Here is an 18799-nt window from a genome sequence, read left to right as displayed (position 1 = left end):
CTTCGATTTGCCATGGGCAAATCCCAAACGTTCGGGACTTATCGGTGTCCTTTTGTTTTGTGCATAGTTGATTTTCTTATCCGCTTGATTTGGAGCGTGAATCTCAAGGTGTGTTTTCTTGTGCCTTCTCGGGATGGGTTTTTATCGAGTTTTAGTGTTTTACAACAACAAAAAATGGCTGGTTTGGTGGGTTGGGTTGGGGAAGGGGTGGTTTGAACCCTGAGCTTATGCTAGAATAGGAACAACATTTTGCAAATCAATCTATTATATTTTGAAGCAAAACAATCGAATTTAAAATCCATTTAAAAAATTCAAGTAAATTTGTTTTCTCCAAAAAAATCGGAAATCTATTTTTCCAGTCATTACCGAAGATAAATTCGAATAGAGAAAAAAATGTTGGTGCTTACTAATCTAGGAGCATACGATTTTCCTCCAATGCAATGCACGGGATATTTCCTAGTCATCTAATTACCATCGTGACACATGCGCATAGGGCATAGACGAAAGATGGTGGTGGCATGGCGCCGCATGTGCACCTAGGGCAGTTCCCGAGTAGTGAGAGAGAGAGAGAGGGGGAGGGAGAGAGAGAGAGAGAGAGCGAGAGAGAGAGAGAGAGAGAGAGAGAGAGAGAGAGAGAGAGAGAGAGAGAGAGAGGAGAGGTAGAGGAATGGGTGAGGTGGAGGAGGAGGATGGTTCACGAGTTGGTTCACGGATGATCCTACTTGTGTGCGATGAGCTCGTTTTTGACACAAGTTGATTTAGTCGCTTCCAGCCTTATTGCCAACATCAAGAACGGCGAACAGAGTCGGGGAGGAGAGCCGTCGCTTGTGGTCGTTGATTATGGCCGCGGCGCAGAGTTGAGGTCGCGCGAGAGAGAAGTCTAGGAGGATCGAGCGAGGGATTCTCACTCTCTCCGGGCCCACATTGGCAGGGCCCAATGAGATCCTGTTACAGCATTAGGCCTTGTACAATGAAAGATGCTTAGGATGGTGCTTAGAAAAATAAACCGGATTTTTCTAAAGCACCGGTGCCTATTTCTATAGGAGAGACGCTTAGTTAAGCGTCTACCCTGTACAAATAAGCACCGGTGCTTAAGAAATCCTGGTTTATTTCTCTAAGCACCTCTTCTAAACACATCCCATTGTACAAGGCCTTAGTAGCCTACTCTTAGTCGCCCTCACGCGGGATTACAAGATCATCTAACGGCCAACATTTGCTCAATTTTTTTTTGACGATCAACACTACTTTTTTTTTGCGGGAAGGGAACTTTTCATTGATCAACTATGATGATTACATTCAGATTCGACAATGCTAGCTATCTCCCTAGGGAAATTCCGGAGCCAGCATGCCGTGCGCTGTTGCGAGCGACCCATACAAGCTAGGGTGTGGCTCGCCAGATTTGCGTGCCTGCTGATCTTAGCTAGACTAATGTTCCTTTCTTGAGCCAGAACTCTTCTGATCTCATTAACCCGGTACGCATACCTCGACCGGTCTTTATCTTTCGACTGCACCATCTTTAACAGCTCGCCACAATCCGTTTCAACAAGCAGCGGCAGGTTAGTCCAGTGGAGAGCAAGTTGTAGTCCTTCATCCAGCGCCGCCATCTCGGCTTCCAAGGGATCACCACAGTTAAAAAGACCCGTATCGCGGCAAAGATGACATCACCTTCATGATCACGTAAAATCATGCCAGCCCCAGCCGTGCCATTTTCCTTAACAAAAGCGCCATCAATATTAAGTTTTGCATGGTTTGCATCGGGAACCTCCCAGCGCGGCGCTACTGTTATTGCATGTGTGCTCTTCGGCATGCTTCCTGAGAGGTCAATCACCTGCTTTCCTTTTGTCAAATCCGCCTCCGGGTGGTGCTGTATCGCAAGCAAAGACGTGATATAGCTCGTGAGAAATCTGCGCGAAGCCTCGATCGGAACCGGTGGTTTATTATGAGTGATCTCATTCCTCGCGTACCAAATCCCCCACATGATCATCAGGGAAGCCAACCTCTGTACATCAGACAGGTTGTCAAGCAGACGAAACAACCATTCGGGCTCGGCATCACGCAGGTCTTCTATGGTCGGGAGGTCCCAGTAGTCTCTCATGGCTGCCCAGAGTGCCGCTGCATGGGGGCATTGTATCAGGCATGATGTACATCCTCCACCGCATGGCCGCATAGTACACATGTAGGGTCTTGCTCCATATGCATGCGGTTCTTGGTAGCTTGAGTCGCTAGGGACTCACGAGCAGCACTCCATGCAAATACACGTACTTTCGCTGGTGCCCCGTTCTTCCAGATTAGGTCCCAGACTGGCCGCCGTCCGTCCGGCCGAATACTCGACGCACCACAGTCCTGCGCCTCCATGCGTTCGTGAAGCCTCAGGTAATAGGCACTCCGTACAGAAAAGCAGCCATGTTTGTCCGGATGCCACGCAAGGAAGTCAGCTTCTAGCCTGTTCGAGGTCTTGATCTGAAGGATGCTATATATATATCTGGCTGATAAAAATGCTGCCGAAGGAGGTCATTGTTCCATGTACCATCCGTATTGAGGAGATCAGAAACCCACTTGAGTCGGCAGCGTCGCTTCGGAGTCATTGGTCGCCGGGACTGATCACGAGGGATCCAAGGATCACGCCATATACGGACTTGGGAGCCGTTACCGATACGCCAGATAATCCCTTTCTTAAGGAGCTCCAGCCCATATTCAATGGCTTGCCAGGTTGAGGACGCATTGTCGGTGAAGACCGTATCCACCAAGAACCCGTTAGGGTAGTATTTCGCCTTAAGCACCTGCGCACATAAGCTCTGGGGGTTCTCAATTAGCCACCATGCCTGCTTGGCTAGCAGCGCTTGATTAAAAAGTTTCATATCTCGGAATCCCATGCCGCCATGTGATTTGGGCCTTAGCATAATGTCCCATGACACCCAGTGAGTACGCCGCTGTCCCTGTGCCGCCCCCCACCAAAAGTTTCGTATCATCTTTGTTAAATCCTCACATAAGCCGTCAGGAAGCTTGAAAACACCCATTAGAAACGTGGGAAGTGCTTGGGCGACTGCCTTAATTAGCACTTCTTTCCCTCCCTGAGAGCCCTCGCCCCATAACACTATCCTCTTCACCATTTTCTCTTGTATGCTTTGGAATTTACCTCGAGTCATTCTCCCCTCCGGTGTCGGCAAGCCTAGGTACTTAGGCTCAAACTCCACCTGGGTAACCTGCAACGCTGCTTTAATTCCTTCCTGAGCATCAGCCGGGCATGATTTTCCAAACATTAGAGAGCACTTGTCGAGGTTAACAAGCTGACCCGTCCCTTGAGCATATGAATTAATAACTTGTTGCACGCGTACTACTTGATCCACCTCTGCCTTGAAGAATAGCAGTGTATCATCGGCGAAGAGCAAATGTGATATTCCAGGGGCACTACGGCACACTTTTAATGGAACTATCTGACTATTATTGATCTCCCTTTGGAGCAGCGCAGACAATCCATCTGCCACAAATAGGAATAAAAAGGGAGATAGGGGATCTCCTTGGCGCAGACTATGGGTCGGGAGGAACAAATCCAGCAAGGTTCCATTAAGTTTGACAGAATAACTCACCGATGTTACACATGACATGATCCACTCGATCCACCAGTGAGCGAAACCTAGGCCTTTCATCACATTCTCCAAGAAACCCCAGTCCACACGGTCATACGCCTTTGATCAATCTTATATGCACAGAAGTTTTTCTCCGGATTTTTATTTTGCTCAATGAAGTGGAAACACTCGAAAGCCACTAGCGCGTTGTCCGTGATCAATCTCCCAGGAACGAATGCACTTTGGTTGATGGAAATAATCTCTCCCAAAATGGGTCTCAATTTGTTTGCCAAACACTTAGCAATCACTTTATATAGCACTGTGCAAAGACTTATGGGCCGGAACTCTTTGAGTGTCATTGGTTGATCCACTTTGGGTATTAGGACAATGGCAGTGTGATTAATATTAGCTGGCATCTTTCCTGTGGCGAAGAAAATCTTTACTGCTGCGATAACTTGTTCTTTCATAATGCCCCAGTTTCGTTGATAGAACCTCGCAGGAAAACCATCTGTGCCAGGTGCCTTTAAGGGCCCTATTTGAAACAGCGCATCTGAAATCTCTCTGTCCGTGAACTCCTGGCATAGCATCTCATTCATCTCCACCGAGACCTTGTTCTCAAATAATGCGACAATTTCCTCCGGATTAAGGTTGGCATCACGAGTAAAGAGGTCCTGGAAATAAGCGGTAGCCAAAGATTCCAGCTCGGCTGGGGAAGATATCCAATTCCCGTTTGCATCTTTTAGCTTTGTGATTTTATTTTTCTTAGCTCGCCATACAGCTTTCCCATGGAAGAACTTAGTGTTCCGGTCGCCTTCTCTAAGCCAATTAATTCTTGACCTTTGAAGCCACAACATCTCTTCTTTGTACAGCAGCTCATTCAGCTTATCTTGCACCACACGAACCTTGGCACTATCAGCACCACTGCTTAACAGCTCTTCCAATTCAGTGCGCACCTCCTTTAGCTGTTTTAAAATATTGCCAAATTTGCGGCTGCTCCAACCTTGTAATGACTTCATGACGTTGCTGAGACAATTTTGTATGGCCTCTAGGTCGCTTTTATCACCAGCAGCAGCCCACGCCTGTTCAATTATCTCGGGTAGTTCTGAAGCTCTCTCCCAAAAGATCTCATATTGCCTGCATCTTTTCTTGTTCTGTACCAATTGTTCAGCATGGAACCGGACTAGCAGGAGGCAATGATCAGAGCAAGATGTTACAATATGTTCCACCGAGGCATCCGGAAAAATATCCCGCCAAACATCATTCGCGACGACCCGATCGAGTCGTACTCTGACATTCTTTCTGCCGGCACGTTTGTTATCATAAGTGAAAGGGACGCCTCTAAATCCAAGATCAGTGAGTGCACAATCATCCAGAGCTCCACGAAAGGCCTCCATCTGGCTCTCGGCGCGGCGAGTGAGGGAGAAGTGCTCAAACTGCCAGATAGCCTCGTTGAAATCGCCAACAACAGTCCATGGTAAGTCTGACTTTGCTTTAAGCTCCCGCATTTTATCCCACATAAGGTATCTATTCTCCACCCTGGCTCGCCATACACACAAGTTAATTGCCATGTCACATTGCCCGGAGCTGTACCAATGTGTGCGTCAATGTATCTCTGATTAGCCTCTTTTATCTCCACATACAAGTGCTCATCCCAGAAGAGGGCTAATCCTCCACTTAGCCCTTCACTACTCACACCAGCAAAGCCTTTCAGACCAAGCCGGTTATGCAGTCGCTGAACTCTATCTTTGCTTTGTCTAGTCTCACATAAGAAGATAAAGCGAGGATGGTGTACTTGATTGAGGGTCACAAGGTCACGAACTGTCCGGGAGCCGCCGATTCCCCGACAATTCCACACCAATCCGTTCATTGCTGCTGCAAATGTCGTCCTGTGCGACGGTGGCGTCAGTAAGGCACAAGAAGTCCTGACTGAGCCACCGGGATTAAACTGCACACCTTCTGCACATAAACTGCTGCGAGCCCTTCCCAACTCTGTTCCCAACTCTGCTCCATCTGGATGGTCACTTCCCTCTGACTGGAATTGGCATCCCCTGATCTCATCCACCTCCTGTCTGACGATCAACACTACTTGGCTCAACTGGGGATGTCTGAGAGGGCTTCTAATGTAGAGATGCAAATGTATGTATCCAAATAGATATTTCATGATCGCGTCAATGGCCAAACATGTTGATAAAGGATTGACCAACTACTTATAGATAGGTACATACATAGATGATCCGATAATGGTCTATGATCTATATATAACTTGTGAACAAGCAGGCCAATGTGTTCACCGGCGATGCCACATTTCTCCCTCATAGGGGGATCCATTTTGGCCTGCTTTAACACGTTATCACACACATCACCCGCGGCCTAAGCACCCAACACGAGCTTTGATGCGTTGTCATATTTTCAAACATCGAAGGTTGGTTTGGCGGTGCCGAGGTCATCTACAGCGTCTGTATAGGTTTCGAGGCAGTTGAACATCATGTCCCACATCTTTCCCTCGCTGTGCCTGGTTCCGTCTCTGATCATCGTGTAGTAGAAGTTGGGGGCATCGGTGGCGTCCCTTCATCGAGCCTGAGCACGTCGGTGCACAACGTGGCATTCTTGGTCTTCTTGCATGTGCGATAGATGAAGGCAGCATCGCCGTGGGCTCCGGTGAGCCCATTGGACACAAGGGCGAGCACGGCAAGAACCATAAATACGGATGTTGTTGCAGAGCGCCCGCTATTGCAGTTTGCACTTCGAACCTAGCTAGGCGTTGTGGCGCTGGTGCAGTATATGGCGACTCTTTCTTCTATATATAAGGCGTTGCACAGTAGAAAATCCTTATGCTATTATCCATCTTAATCATTATGTATTTATCCTTGTTGCTACATGATATTAATAGTAAATCAAATGAATAATAGTACTCCCCCCATTCGAATTAATTGTTGATAATAGAAAGATCCAAATCTGACGTTCTGGGGTCCTACATTTATTTGTTGATTTGACAAATACTTCGTACATTTATCACTATTCTACAACTACTAGCACTCATGGGATCGTTCATTTATTTAGTTGATTTGCTAAGCACTCTGTACATTTATCACGATGCTATACCTAGTTAGATCCCTTATTTACTTATTTGATACTCTACTAGCAAATATGCCCGTGTGTTGCAACATGAGAACAAAAATCACCACTCATACACACACTCGACGACTTTAACAAATCCATTGAAAACTTTCATGGAAGCCATACAAGAAACAACATGATAAGTGGTATTGTAAAGGTGGGATGATTTTTAAAGTGTACTGAAATTGTGTCCAATTTATTAGACAATAGAAATATCTACCTAGTTGCCGGTATCAATTCATGCCTTTGCTGGTGTTCCTCGATGATGCGCAACAAATAGTGCATTAGGCTAAAAGTAGGAAATACATTTTAGTACTCAACGATGGCATGTGCATAAGTGCATTATTTTTTTCTTGCAGTTATATGTGTTTGCAGAAAAGTATTAATTGAGGGTACAACATAAACATATTTTTAGAAATGAGTAACATACAAAATAATATCATATTTAGAATGTACACATTTTTCTGAGCGTTTTCCATTTATAATATGCTAAATTTGGAGTTACGGCTTGAAAATATTAATCTTTTAAAAAGTATTTGAATCTGACGAAAAAAGAAAGGTTAAAATAATAGCTGGGCCAAATTGCAAGACTGTGCAGATTAGGGAAGAGTTTGGTCGGTTCTAGCGAGTGGGCTGCATGTGCGTCTTTGATTTTTGAGGGGATGTCTTTATATGAATGACACGCAACGGTCGGCAACTCTAAAGAAAGAATCATTTTTCTACTTACGGGTGGTATTGCTGGTAATATTTTGCAACTTTAGGGACAATTTTCATGACGTACTGCTAGAAGCAATATCTCCTTTATTATTATTATTATATATATATATATATATATATATATATATATATATATATAGATTACACAGTGTAGAAAAGAAATAAATATAGCACAATTAAGGCAACCTGTCCACGCGGCGTCTTTATATAGAGAAGAAAGCGTCGCCATATATACTGTACCAACACAACAGCAACGCCTAGCTAAGTGCAAAGCACAAACAGCAATGGCGAGCACGGCAACAACCGTAGCAATGGCTATCGTCGTGCTCGCCGCCGTGTCCTCTGACGTCCTTCCCGTCGCTGAAGCCGACGCCGGCCTCATCTCCAGGACGTGCAAGAAGACCAAGACCCCCGCGATCTGCGTGGCCATGCTGCGCGCCGACCGAAGGACCGACGGTGCCATGAACCTGTACGGCCTCGCCAGCAACGCGCTGTTGATCGCAATCGACACTGTCTACAACAACACTAGGGTAATCGTCGACTTGTTCAAGGGCAAAGAGGGCACACCGGAGGGGGGAGCGCTGGATGGTTGCAACCAAGCCTATCTCGAAGCCGACAACGACCTTGAGCTCCAGGCGCGCCTTGCCCTTGACTTTTTGGACTATGCCGGTGCGTCGAAGGTCATCTTGCTCGCGAAGGACGCCGGTGATATGTGTGAGGACGCGTTCAAGGCGATCAAGAAGATGTCCCCCCTAGCCGACATGGATCGCCAGATGACAGAGCGCTGTGGTGTCACCGCCGACCTCATGGATCTGCTTGCCTCCAAGCGATCGGAATAATTCTTGGCTTGTTTTTCTATGCATGTTGCTGTCAATAAATAATCGGTTGTGTCTGGACATGTTATGGTGATAATACAGTTTAAGAGTTACATAATTTTTCATCCCCTGCTTCTCTGCAGCGAAACACCTCTTCCCTCAAGTTCTTGTCTTCCTTTTTGCTAGAAGATCTACTCCTGTCTTGGACTATGAGCAATTGCCTAAGTTTTAGCCTTCATGATAAGGCAGTCAAGCGCCCGCAGGACATACAACACAGTTAAGCGCAGTAGTAGCTAGCAGCACGCATCACAGCAACGATGACTATCTCATTTCTGACTGAACCTGTCCACTCCCCAGGCACCACCCGGCAGATAAATCTGGTGTATTTAGGGCATTTCTAACCGATCTTCTAAAAATAGTGGAGTATCTGGTGAAGTAAACTCTTAGTGAAGTATATTCACTCCACTAAATTTTGGCCGGACCTAGCCGATCCCCTATATATAACAAAGTAAATTTCCGTTTTTTCCAAACTTTGCAATTCTAGTATAAATTGCAACTACATATTAGCACAGTTATAGAAATTAAACATGAATTTGAATGTTCAAGCAAATCACGAACGATCGTTGGATCGTTGCAGTGGCCTTTGTACTGACCCTTCTACCCTGCAGGACAATTCTACCATGTCCAGTGCATACAGTTAAGTGATCCAAGCATCCCTAGCCATCTCTTGCTTCACCCTCACTCATCAGCCTCTGGGTGTCTTCCTCGGTTGCTGCTCTCAAGTACTCCGGACCAAAGACAGCGATCACTGCTTTAGTGAACCTTCGAACAACCTTCAAGATTGTGTCTTCAGCAATGCGGACATATTAGTAGATTGCGTCAGCCGAACACCCATATGACAAGACTCGAACAGCTGCAATGCACTTCATAGGAGGGCTTGCACTTATCACTCCATATGCATTTCTCCGGAGAATGAACCAGTCATCATATCTCTCAATGGCTTTTGGAATGGTCTAAAAAAGACTTGTGTGCGTCCGAAAGCGCCGGCTGAAGTACTTCTCCGGAAAGGTTGGCTTTGGGTCAAAGTAGTCTCTCATGATCTTGGCATGACCCTCCGCTCTATCACGGTTGATGTGTACACGGCCAAACTGTGGTCCTCTCCTCGGCCGCCGAACATCATCATTGAAAATCATGCCTAAAACGATTCCAAAGTCATCGTCGTCTTCTTCCTCTTCGGATGACGACGAGTCCTCCAAGACCATCTCCCTCGACCTCTTCATCTACAATTCAAACAGCTAAGCTCAATCCAAATGGCTCGGCACAAATAAATGATAAAAAAACTCACCTAAGCAATTCGACGAACAATTGCAGTGCGGTGGTGGTGCACCGGCCGACCGGTGTCTTTCTGACCAAAAAGGCCAGCGGCGATGAGAGGGAATGACCTGCAGCGGTGTGCACTCAAGGTGAGATGCGGCGGCCGACAGAAAAAGAAGAAGCAACGAAGCAATTCGACGAATCAACAATGGCGACGGCGGCGGCATTTTCACCATGATTCCGGCGACGACGCCAGGGGCTGAACGGGCTTGACGTCGAGCAGAAGGGCGGCAGGGGGCAAGGAAGGCAATGAGGTAGCGGCGAGCGGTCACTGGGAGTCATGCCGGCGAATTTGCAGAGGCGGGGACGACGCGAGGGAGAGGCACGGCTTTTACTCAGCCGCCGCATGGTGGAGTAAATTTATGGAGAAAGTTAGGGCTGAAGTAAAAATTATACTCCCTTACGGCGGATAAGGGATCAGCTAGGTACCGGTTAGAGAAGTAAAATATAAGTTTTACTCCTCTAAGTGATTATAAGGGATCCGTTAGAAATGCCCTAATCTGGTTTGCTTGCACAAAGGCTCGCCACTCGGCGAAGGTGGTAAGCGATCTCATACCAACACGTACAATTAATACTTGTATACACGCAAGTCGTCTTCTATGGTGACTTCCCTGAATGTGTTGAGCTTGACATATAACTCCCACGTGAAGGGATTAGCTATTTTTATAATTACAATACTCCAATGAAAGGCAATTTATTCACAACAATTTTTGTAAATGATAGCCACATGTTTTTGTTAAATGAATGACAAGGTTATGCTGCACATACACGTGGTTACCGCAACTGGAAGCAAGCGAGATCGATGTCTTAAGATTCTGTACAAAGGACCCTGAAAGAATAAAAAATTAAATTCAACCTTTTGAGATCTCGTGGCTTGCCAAACTGCCTCCCACCATCGGACTCAGCCGCCAACATGATGCAACCGGTGAAGAAGGGAAACCGCCACCACACCCAAATCTGGAAGAGGAAACTTCGCAGTCAATGCTACTTTTCGAGCCTACGAACCGTCCCACATGATTTATCAAACAAGGTTCAATGAACATACATGTGGACACCGTAAAATGGTAGAGAGATTTGCGTCTTGAAGTTTTTCACAAAGGACCGCCGAATAAGAAAAATTACAATTCGACCTTTGTAGGCCCATGTGACTTGCCAAACAATTGCCCACCATCGGACTCTGTTGTTGTTGTGACCCCACCGGAGAAGGAAGCAACCAATGAGGGGAGTTGTGTATGGTAGTTAGGTTCAACCTTGCATGTAAGCTACCACAGTGAAACGAAGTGTGCAGTGTGTTGTTGCCGCTAGGGATAAAAAGATGGTTGCATAGTTATCCATTGAACGCAGGGTGAAAAAAAATACATCATCTACTTCATGTCATTATACTTAATGTAATACTCTATTTTTACTTAATACTTTAAGATGAATGCTAGATAGCGCTCTTGGATGATGTATTAGCTATTGTGTTAATTTTGCCATGGATAGTCATACTCATAAATATTGTAATTTAGTCATTGTTCAGTTATAATTTTCTTCCCATAAAACTTTCAAAGTCAATCAACACTTTTACTTTCTCGTTTCAACATTCTGTTCAACATTCCATCAAATTCAAGCATTTTTCTGGTTTCATTGCATTTAATCCTTTTGTAACTAGTAAGCTAGTGAGATTGACAGCCTCACTAGTCCCGTTGAGGGCATAAGGGAGTTTTGTCTTTGTGTATGCATGTACTGATCATGGTTGTGGTCACTTGAGGAAAATTGTTGTTTGCTACAAACCTTTGCACTTATAGGCTCAACACCTTCCTAGTCAAGAGGAAGCAGTCACACTCGTGAGGTTAGCTCATCATTAGCCATGTCCTTCAGATTTTCCTCGTAATTGAGAACTTGCTGTCAGGCCTCGTCGGCCCTTGAGCTCTTCCAGCTAGCCGGTTCTTGTCTCTGGCCAATTTTACTGCTGACTATAAGATGTTCTCCTGAGCCTGACTATAAGATGTTCTCCCAAGCATGATCACGGCGCGGGCCACCGAACTCTTCGTCCAGTGATTTTTCAGACCATGATCGCCGAACTTGCTGGGTGATCGAGGGAGATGGAGGAAAGGGATGGCACAGACACAGGGGGCTGTTGGCGCGGTAGAAGGGAAGACGGCCTGGTCCCCTTCCTTTGTCGCCCTCTGTCATTATGTCAGAACGGGTAAGGAAAGATCAATAGATGCAAAACCTTCTCTCCTTTCTTTTTTTGTCCCTCAAGCACTAAAAACAAGTAAAAAACAGAAAGATTTTTTTTTGAAAACAAGGCACTTTAATATCTTTACGTATATGCATGTTTGGTGTTCGGCCGGGCATAAAAAGGCTGGACTCAAGGGGTTCAGTTGGAGCCTTGCCGATGGCCTAACAAACGTGTAACTATGATTGAGGATTCAAATCCTATGAATCTTTTTAATATCAGTATAGACACAAGCGCTCATATATACACGCATACACTCACCCCTATGAACGCACACACGCACACCCTATCCTTATGAACACCTCCGAGAGACTGAGCCGGCATATCATCTTGAGATTTTACAAAGTCATCATAGGCGCCTCGTAGATCGCCGAAAATCCTGAAATAAATCCAGTATAAATGCGAGCACCAGGAAAAAAAATCCTATGGAACCAAACGTAACCTTACAAAATAATACTCCCTATGATCCTAGTTAATTGACTCATACTTGGTACAACTTTAGTACAAAGTTGTACTAAGTGTGCGTCAATTAATATGGATCGGAGGGAGTACGATTTTTTTAATCAAAGGAGCACAAAGATCCAAATGCACTCAGACTATAAATTTGATCGACCATTCATTCAAACTAAAACCCACCATATGTAACCCTAGCGCGCCGCCACCCAATCGCCCCCAGCCCCGCGCCGCCGCCGGAGGAAGCCGCCGGGCGAAGCTCGTGAGGCTGACGGCGGCGGCGGGGCGACTCCTCGCGGCTCCTGTTGGGACTGGGGCGGCGGATCTCGGCGGGAACCGGCGGCGGCCCGGGCGTGCGCGGCCCATGGCGTCCGGCGGCGTGGTGGCGGGTCTCGGCGAGGGGTTGTAGGTGGTGGCAGAGGGGTCGGCCGTTCCCGTGAGAGGGGGTCGGCCTGACGAGCTCCGGTGGGCGTGGCGTGCTCGTGGCAGCGGCAATCCGGCGTTCCGGGTGGTGTCTTCTTCGAGCGGCGCGAGTTGGACAGCGGGCATGTGGTGGCGGTGCTGATCTTGGATCTGGCGAGGCACCACGGCCCGGTGCTAGGCGATCCGTGCACGCGATGCTTGATGGAGGCTCTTCGAAAAGATCTGGGTGAAAACCTGCCTCTGGCTAGCTGCCAAGGTCGGCGGTGACGGCGCTGTTATGCGGCGTTTCCTTCTTGAAGGCATCGCCGAGGAGAAGTTCAAGGCCACCATCTGCTATCTCCGGGGGAAACCCTAGATCAGTAGATCGGACGACGGCGGCGCTATTTTGTGTCGTTTCCTCTCGAGGGCGTCAGTCTTGGAGGTGTTCACGGGATCGAGGGACCAGTGGGCGGCTTCTTTGGTGGAGCGGTGCTTCATCTTAAACATTGATGGCAGCAGGTCTCGGCGGCGTGGTGTAGTGAAGACTTGGCGCCAGATGCGCGGAGATGGACTCGCGCAGGAGGAGGTAGCTGTCTGGCATCATGGTGACGTCGATGGCGGAGTGGCCTACACAAGGTAGAAGACTCAATATATTCTGAAGACGGACCTGTGGAAGATGGCTGCGACGACACAAGAGTGTGTCTGACCGGATTGTGCCCCAGACCCGGTATGTGGCTCGGCTGGGGCTTCCGGCTTTTGATGTTAGGTTTAGGTGAGTGGTTTGGGTAGTGGCCCAACTAGCATCCCTTCATCATATGGATAAGAGTAGCGGCATATGTTGCCGAGATGGTGGATTCAGGAATATTGTCTGTAATACTTTGTAAGGTCCTCGAGAATAATTAATAAAGTGGCCGTATGCATCTCCCAGATGCAGAGGCCGGGGGTCATCCTCCATTTCTAAAAAAAATGGATCCTGAAACCAACTACATTTATTCTTTGGATTTGCTATATTATTATAGTTATTATTGGTTTGGTACGAAATGAATCTTCCTTCTCAAAATAATTACGGAACTCATTAAATGTATACAATGAGAGTACATTTATTTGTTGAATCACTAAATATTTTGTACATCTATGCGAGTATGCGGCAAGTAGTACTCATCAAATCCTTCATTTATTTGTTTGATCTGCTATTATACTCATGTAGTAAAAGGAATAAATATGGCATAATTAAGGCAGATTTTTCGAGGGTGGCGTCCACAAATAAGAAGAGTCGCATGATGCACCAACACAACAACACCTTGCTAGGTGCAAAGTGCAAACAACAATGGCGAGCGCCACAACATCCAGAATTGTGGAAGTTACCTCATCTTCTTCATATCCGCCAAATCATTCTTCCCTCTGATTTACTTTGTGTGGGGGAATATATTTGGTCTCTGAACAATTATTCAAGTTTGGGTTTGTCCCCCTCACCTTTGAAACAATATATGCTTGACCCTTAGCTTTCAAAGTCGGATAAATGCTGTCCCACAACCCTACCCAGAGTGGTCACTGTCGCATAATATTGGTTGCATATGTCTTTCAATATACCTTTATTTGCTGATTTGTTATTCCATTGCTGGTCATTTAGAATATACGATTTGCTAAAATTAATGGCAGTCCATTCACTATTTATTTATTGTAAGAGCACATTTATTACTCGATCTGTAGGATTTTGTTTCATTTTTTTCCAACATAAAGAAAAATGTTCACTTGGAAATTCTAAACTCAGCGGAAGTATCGAGTGCATTTATTTGTTGCTGCATTGCACATTTAATGACTAAATCACTGTTTGATGAGCTATATTCATTTGATTTGTTGTTACATTTGATGCAGCGAAAGAAATAGATATACCATCATTAAGGCGCATCATATCATAAAGATTTTCTCTTGTGCAGATCTTACATATATAAGAAAGAGTTGAGCGTACTGCACCAACAGAACAACGCCTAGCTAGTTGCAAACTGAAAACCACAATGGCAAGCGCAGCAACATCCGTAGCTATTGTTCTTATTCTGATCGCCGGCGTGTCCTCCGGCCTCCCTGCCACCTATGCTGACACCAACGTGGCCGCCCGGATGTGCCTGAAGACCACGAACCCCATGTTGTGCATGGTTGTTCTGAAGGTCAACCCAAAGAGCGCCTATGCCTCCACGGAGCAGGACGTCGGCAGCGTCGCGCTGCAGATCGCGAGTGACACCGCTGAGTACAACGTCGGGGTCATCAACAACCTAAACAAGGGCAGCCTAGGCAAGCCCGAGGGAGGCGCGCTGGCGCAATGCCTCTGGGCCTATCAGGACGCCGACAACAACCTCAAACACAACGCCCGAACCGGTTTCGACCGTGGGGATTATGTTGGCGCGATGGCTCTCGTTTCGGGCGCCCAGATCGTTGGGGATATCTGCGAGAATGCGTTCAAGATGATCGGCAAGAACTCCCCCGTGTCAAAGATAGATCACGAGATGACTCAGCGATGTGGCGTCGCGGCGGAACTCATTGGCCTGCTTACCCACAAGTGATCGATCATATATAAGTTTTGGCTCATATGTGTGTGCTCCCTTCAATAATTAATTAGTTGTTCGTGTAGCAACATGTTTTGTCATTGATGCAACTGTGAAATAACGAGCTGAACAACACACAAAACACCAATCTTACCAAGTACTCCCTCTGTAAACTAATATAAGAGTGTTTAGATCACTACTTTAGTATTCTAAACACTTTTATATAATTTACGGAGGGAGTAGACAACTACTAGTGCCAAAAGCCACCATATGCATGGTAGCTCCTGTTCTGGGCAGATTGATGTATCAATGATGACATATGCTTACTGATCTAGGGCACCGAACCGACGAGTTTTTCTTTTTCTTACAGCAACATGCATATTTAATTAGATGAGCTATTTCATCCACAACAATTTCAATCTCGTCAACTCGAGATCATAAGCTTTTTTTGGCGGCGGCCCACATCCTCTCTCTCCGTGACTACGTTGCCTCTCTGTCACTCTATGTATCTTCGTCTACCTCTCTTCCGTGGTGTTCATCAGAGAAATTCATAGAGAGAGACAGAGACACACACAAAGAGAGAGAGAGAGAGAGAGAGAGAGAGAGAGAGAGAGAGAGAGAGAGTCTCCAGATCACGGCTGAAATCCAACAAAGACGACCTGGCTAGCTGGACATGGGGTGCACCGGGGCTTGGCTAGTTTTTTTCTTAAAAAGGAGGAAGACCCTGGCCTTTGCATATGGATGATGCATGCAACCACTTTATTAATTATTCATAAAAATCTTACAAAGTAATACATCACCATTTTGGCAACATCTATCGCTACTTCTATCCACTTGATGAAGGGGTGCCGATAGTCCGAGCCGAATACCAAACAGACCCCGCATCAAAGCCTAACATCTAAAACCGAAGGCCCCAACCAAGCCACATTGCTGGGTCTGGGGCACACACTGGTTCGGCGCACTCTCAGAGGCGGCCGCCGCCGTCTTCCACCGATCCATCTTCAGAACAGTTAGGAACGGGCGCAATAAAATTTAGGTTTTTGTTTCTAAAGAATTAATTGGCTTACAAAAAAAAGTGAGTCAATAAAAGATGGGACAGTTAGAAAACCAGAGATAAAAGGGAAAATCAAACGGAGAGAGAGAGGGGAAAAGTAAGTAAGGTTGGATAAAGCCCCCTACCTTTTTAAAGTTGTATAGAGATACCCTGAGTTTCTAGTTAGTCCATGGCTAGTCAATGTCACTAAATTGTTCTTTTTCAAGGGTTAGTGTTAACCATGCATAATATTTCATTCACACACAAAAAATGAGGAGCTTTGAGGAAAAACCAAGTAGTTGTTCCCCAACCATTCGTGGTAGAAGGGTCAATTTTTGGATTTCTTTTCCCCCTCAAGAGGATTGTGTCAAAGGGGGAACCCTTGAGCCCATACTTATTTCTCTTTGCTGCAGATGGCCAGGTCAACATTCTTAACAAAGAAGTCTCAAGAGGGAGGCTGCCACCAATTAAGATTGCTAGAGGCAGTCCCGGCGTCTCAAATCATCTATTTGCAAATGTTAGTCTCATCTTCGAAGATTCACAGGTGGAGGCAGCAGTGATAAATGAATCATTGGAACGGTTTCGGAGTTGTGCTAGGTAGCTGCTATCTCCCTCTAAGTGATCCCATCTATTTAGCAAGAAATGCCTGGATAACGTGCAGCTGATGATCAGGAAAACCTTGGGTGCAGTGGCTTTTTATTTTGAGAGCAATTACTTAGGTTTGCTAATTGCCAACTCCGGGAGATGCAATAAAATAGGAGAGATTCCGCCCATCATGAAGAGGCTCACGAAAAGGTGCTCGGACTGGTGTGAAAAATCGATGTCCCATGCCGTGAAAGAGGTCCATGTCAAGTCGGTTATCCAAGCGTTACCGATTTAACTAATTCTCATCTAGATAGGAATTATTAGCAAATCCACATAGATAAATACTTCATGTCAGTACATTTACTATTTTTGGTAACAACATATATTTATTAGTGGATTTGGTAGATTTTTGTATCAATATTTGTCTTTCTTCTCAGAAAGTAAATACGTTAATTTCCAAATTCTGAACTCAGTGAAAGTGGCGACTACATTTTGCATTGTACATTTAATAACTAAATCACCATTTATTTTGCTAGTATATATTACTCATTTGAGATGCCATTGCGTTTAGCGCAAGTAATAAAGAGACCATCATTAAGGAGGATCATATCATAAGGATTTTCCCGCGTGTATATGGCATCTATATATAATACTAGTGCCAAAAAATGTCTTACATTATGAGATGAGGGAGTATAAGATATGTAGAGCCACCATGTAGTGCACAAGCAAAACAACGCCTAAGGCCTTGTACAATGCAAGGTGCTTAGGAGAGGTGCTTGGAGAAATAAATTAGGCTTTACTTAAGCACCGGTGCTTATTTGTACATGGCGGACGCTTAATTAGACGTCTCTCCTATAGATATAGGCACCGGTGCTTTATAAAAAAACCCGGTTTATTTTTCTTTTCTTTTTATAAAAAATTCGATTTATTTTCCTAAGCACCTCTCTAAATTGTACAAGGCCTAAAGAGCGTTGTGCGTGGACGTGCTACGCACCGGCAGAAAGAGCGCCCAAGCATCCACCGAGCATGACGACGCAGGAGCAATTTATATGCTCGTTTTCAGGCACCAAGGACAACCACCCGGCGAGGGTGGTCAGCCATCTCTCATTCCAAACCACGTATTGGTTGATTGCGGCGATCTTCATGCCAAGCATCGTTCAAGCTTGAATCTGTCAAGCCGACGCCCTTGGCATGCTTATACACCCCGACATGGAGTGATTGGCTTTTTTATCTCTCTGTTTTTTCTTTCATGCATGTAAGGAGCAACGCTACTTTTTTATTTTACTGTTGCAGGATGCATGAAACGGAGAGTCTCCCTGCCACAGTTAGAGAGAGGTGAACCAGAGGTCTTCGTTTCCCTCCGCCGGCCAGGCCGGCGGTTCACCTTCCCTCCGCCCGCCGCTCCGATGGCGTGAGGGTTGGGGACCCTGGTCCTCCCTTTTCGGTTGTAGATAGGTGTTGGGGTTCGTGTGTCAGCGGCGCCGCCGTGATGGCGGGGACGGTGTCGAGTGGAATAAATCCTGCAACTTCGCCCCCATCCCGGTGTGGTCGTCTTCGACGATGCAAGTGAGCTGTGGAGGATAGGTGTGTGTGGTGCGCCATTGATTTGAAGAGGTGGTGGTGGCATGGTCTCTAGCGTTCCCCGATCTCATTCCTCTTCCTGACGTCGTCCTTGTGGCCATGTTGTTGGGCTCGGGGTTGTAGAGTCCTGCCGTACCTCTGGTGCGGTGAGGCTAGGGTTCTTGTTCTTGGCCGGCGTGGTGGCGGCGATGACCAAGGCGGAGGATTTTGTGTCGCGGCTCCTTCCCCACTTCATTGGCGTTTGCTCGGGCGCTGTTGACGAGGTATGCGGTTTTCTGTACAAGAGTGATTCCAGCATTGTGTCTCTCTGGCTCACCGGCAAGGGAGGCGATGAAGATGGTGCTGGTTTGATCTACTACCTCACTAATCGTGCTGGTCCATGTGGACCGTAACTT

The 18799-nt window shown here is 46.2% G+C and overlaps 2 protein-coding genes across 2 annotated transcripts; both read left to right on the top strand.

Moving 5' to 3' along the window:
- Positions 1 to 7661: 7661 nt before the first annotated feature.
- Positions 7662 to 8279, top strand: LOC123073575 (uncharacterized). The gene has a single exon (XM_044496657.1). It carries the CDS (start codon positions 7685 to 7687, stop codon positions 8237 to 8239), a length of 555 nt encoding a protein of 184 aa, XP_044352592.1. The 5' UTR covers positions 7662 to 7684; the 3' UTR covers positions 8240 to 8279.
- Positions 8280 to 13991: 5712 nt separating this feature from the next.
- On the top strand, positions 13992 to 15397 carry LOC123073574 (uncharacterized). The gene is made up of 2 exons (XM_044496656.1): positions 13992 to 14123; positions 14603 to 15397. Exon 2 carries the CDS (start codon positions 14681 to 14683, stop codon positions 15221 to 15223), a length of 543 nt encoding a protein of 180 aa, XP_044352591.1. The 5' UTR covers positions 13992 to 14123; positions 14603 to 14680; the 3' UTR covers positions 15224 to 15397.
- The last annotated feature ends 3402 nt before the right edge of the window (positions 15398 to 18799 follow it).

The sequence above is a fragment of the Triticum aestivum genome, chromosome 3D (assembly GCF_018294505.1).
Source record: "Triticum aestivum cultivar Chinese Spring chromosome 3D, IWGSC CS RefSeq v2.1, whole genome shotgun sequence".
NCBI lineage: Eukaryota > Viridiplantae > Streptophyta > Magnoliopsida > Poales > Poaceae > Triticum > Triticum aestivum.
Note: the sequence above shows the minus strand (reverse complement) of the source record. Positions and strands in the feature narration are given on the sequence as shown.

Bases quoted from the DNA above. Each gene is read 5' to 3' on its own strand.
- LOC123073574 (XM_044496656.1), top strand. From the start codon at position 14,681: ATGGCAAGCGCAGCAACATCCGTAGCTATTGTTCTTATTCTGATCGCC.
- LOC123073575 (XM_044496657.1), top strand. From the start codon at position 7,685: ATGGCGAGCACGGCAACAACCGTAGCAATGGCTATCGTCGTGCTCGCC.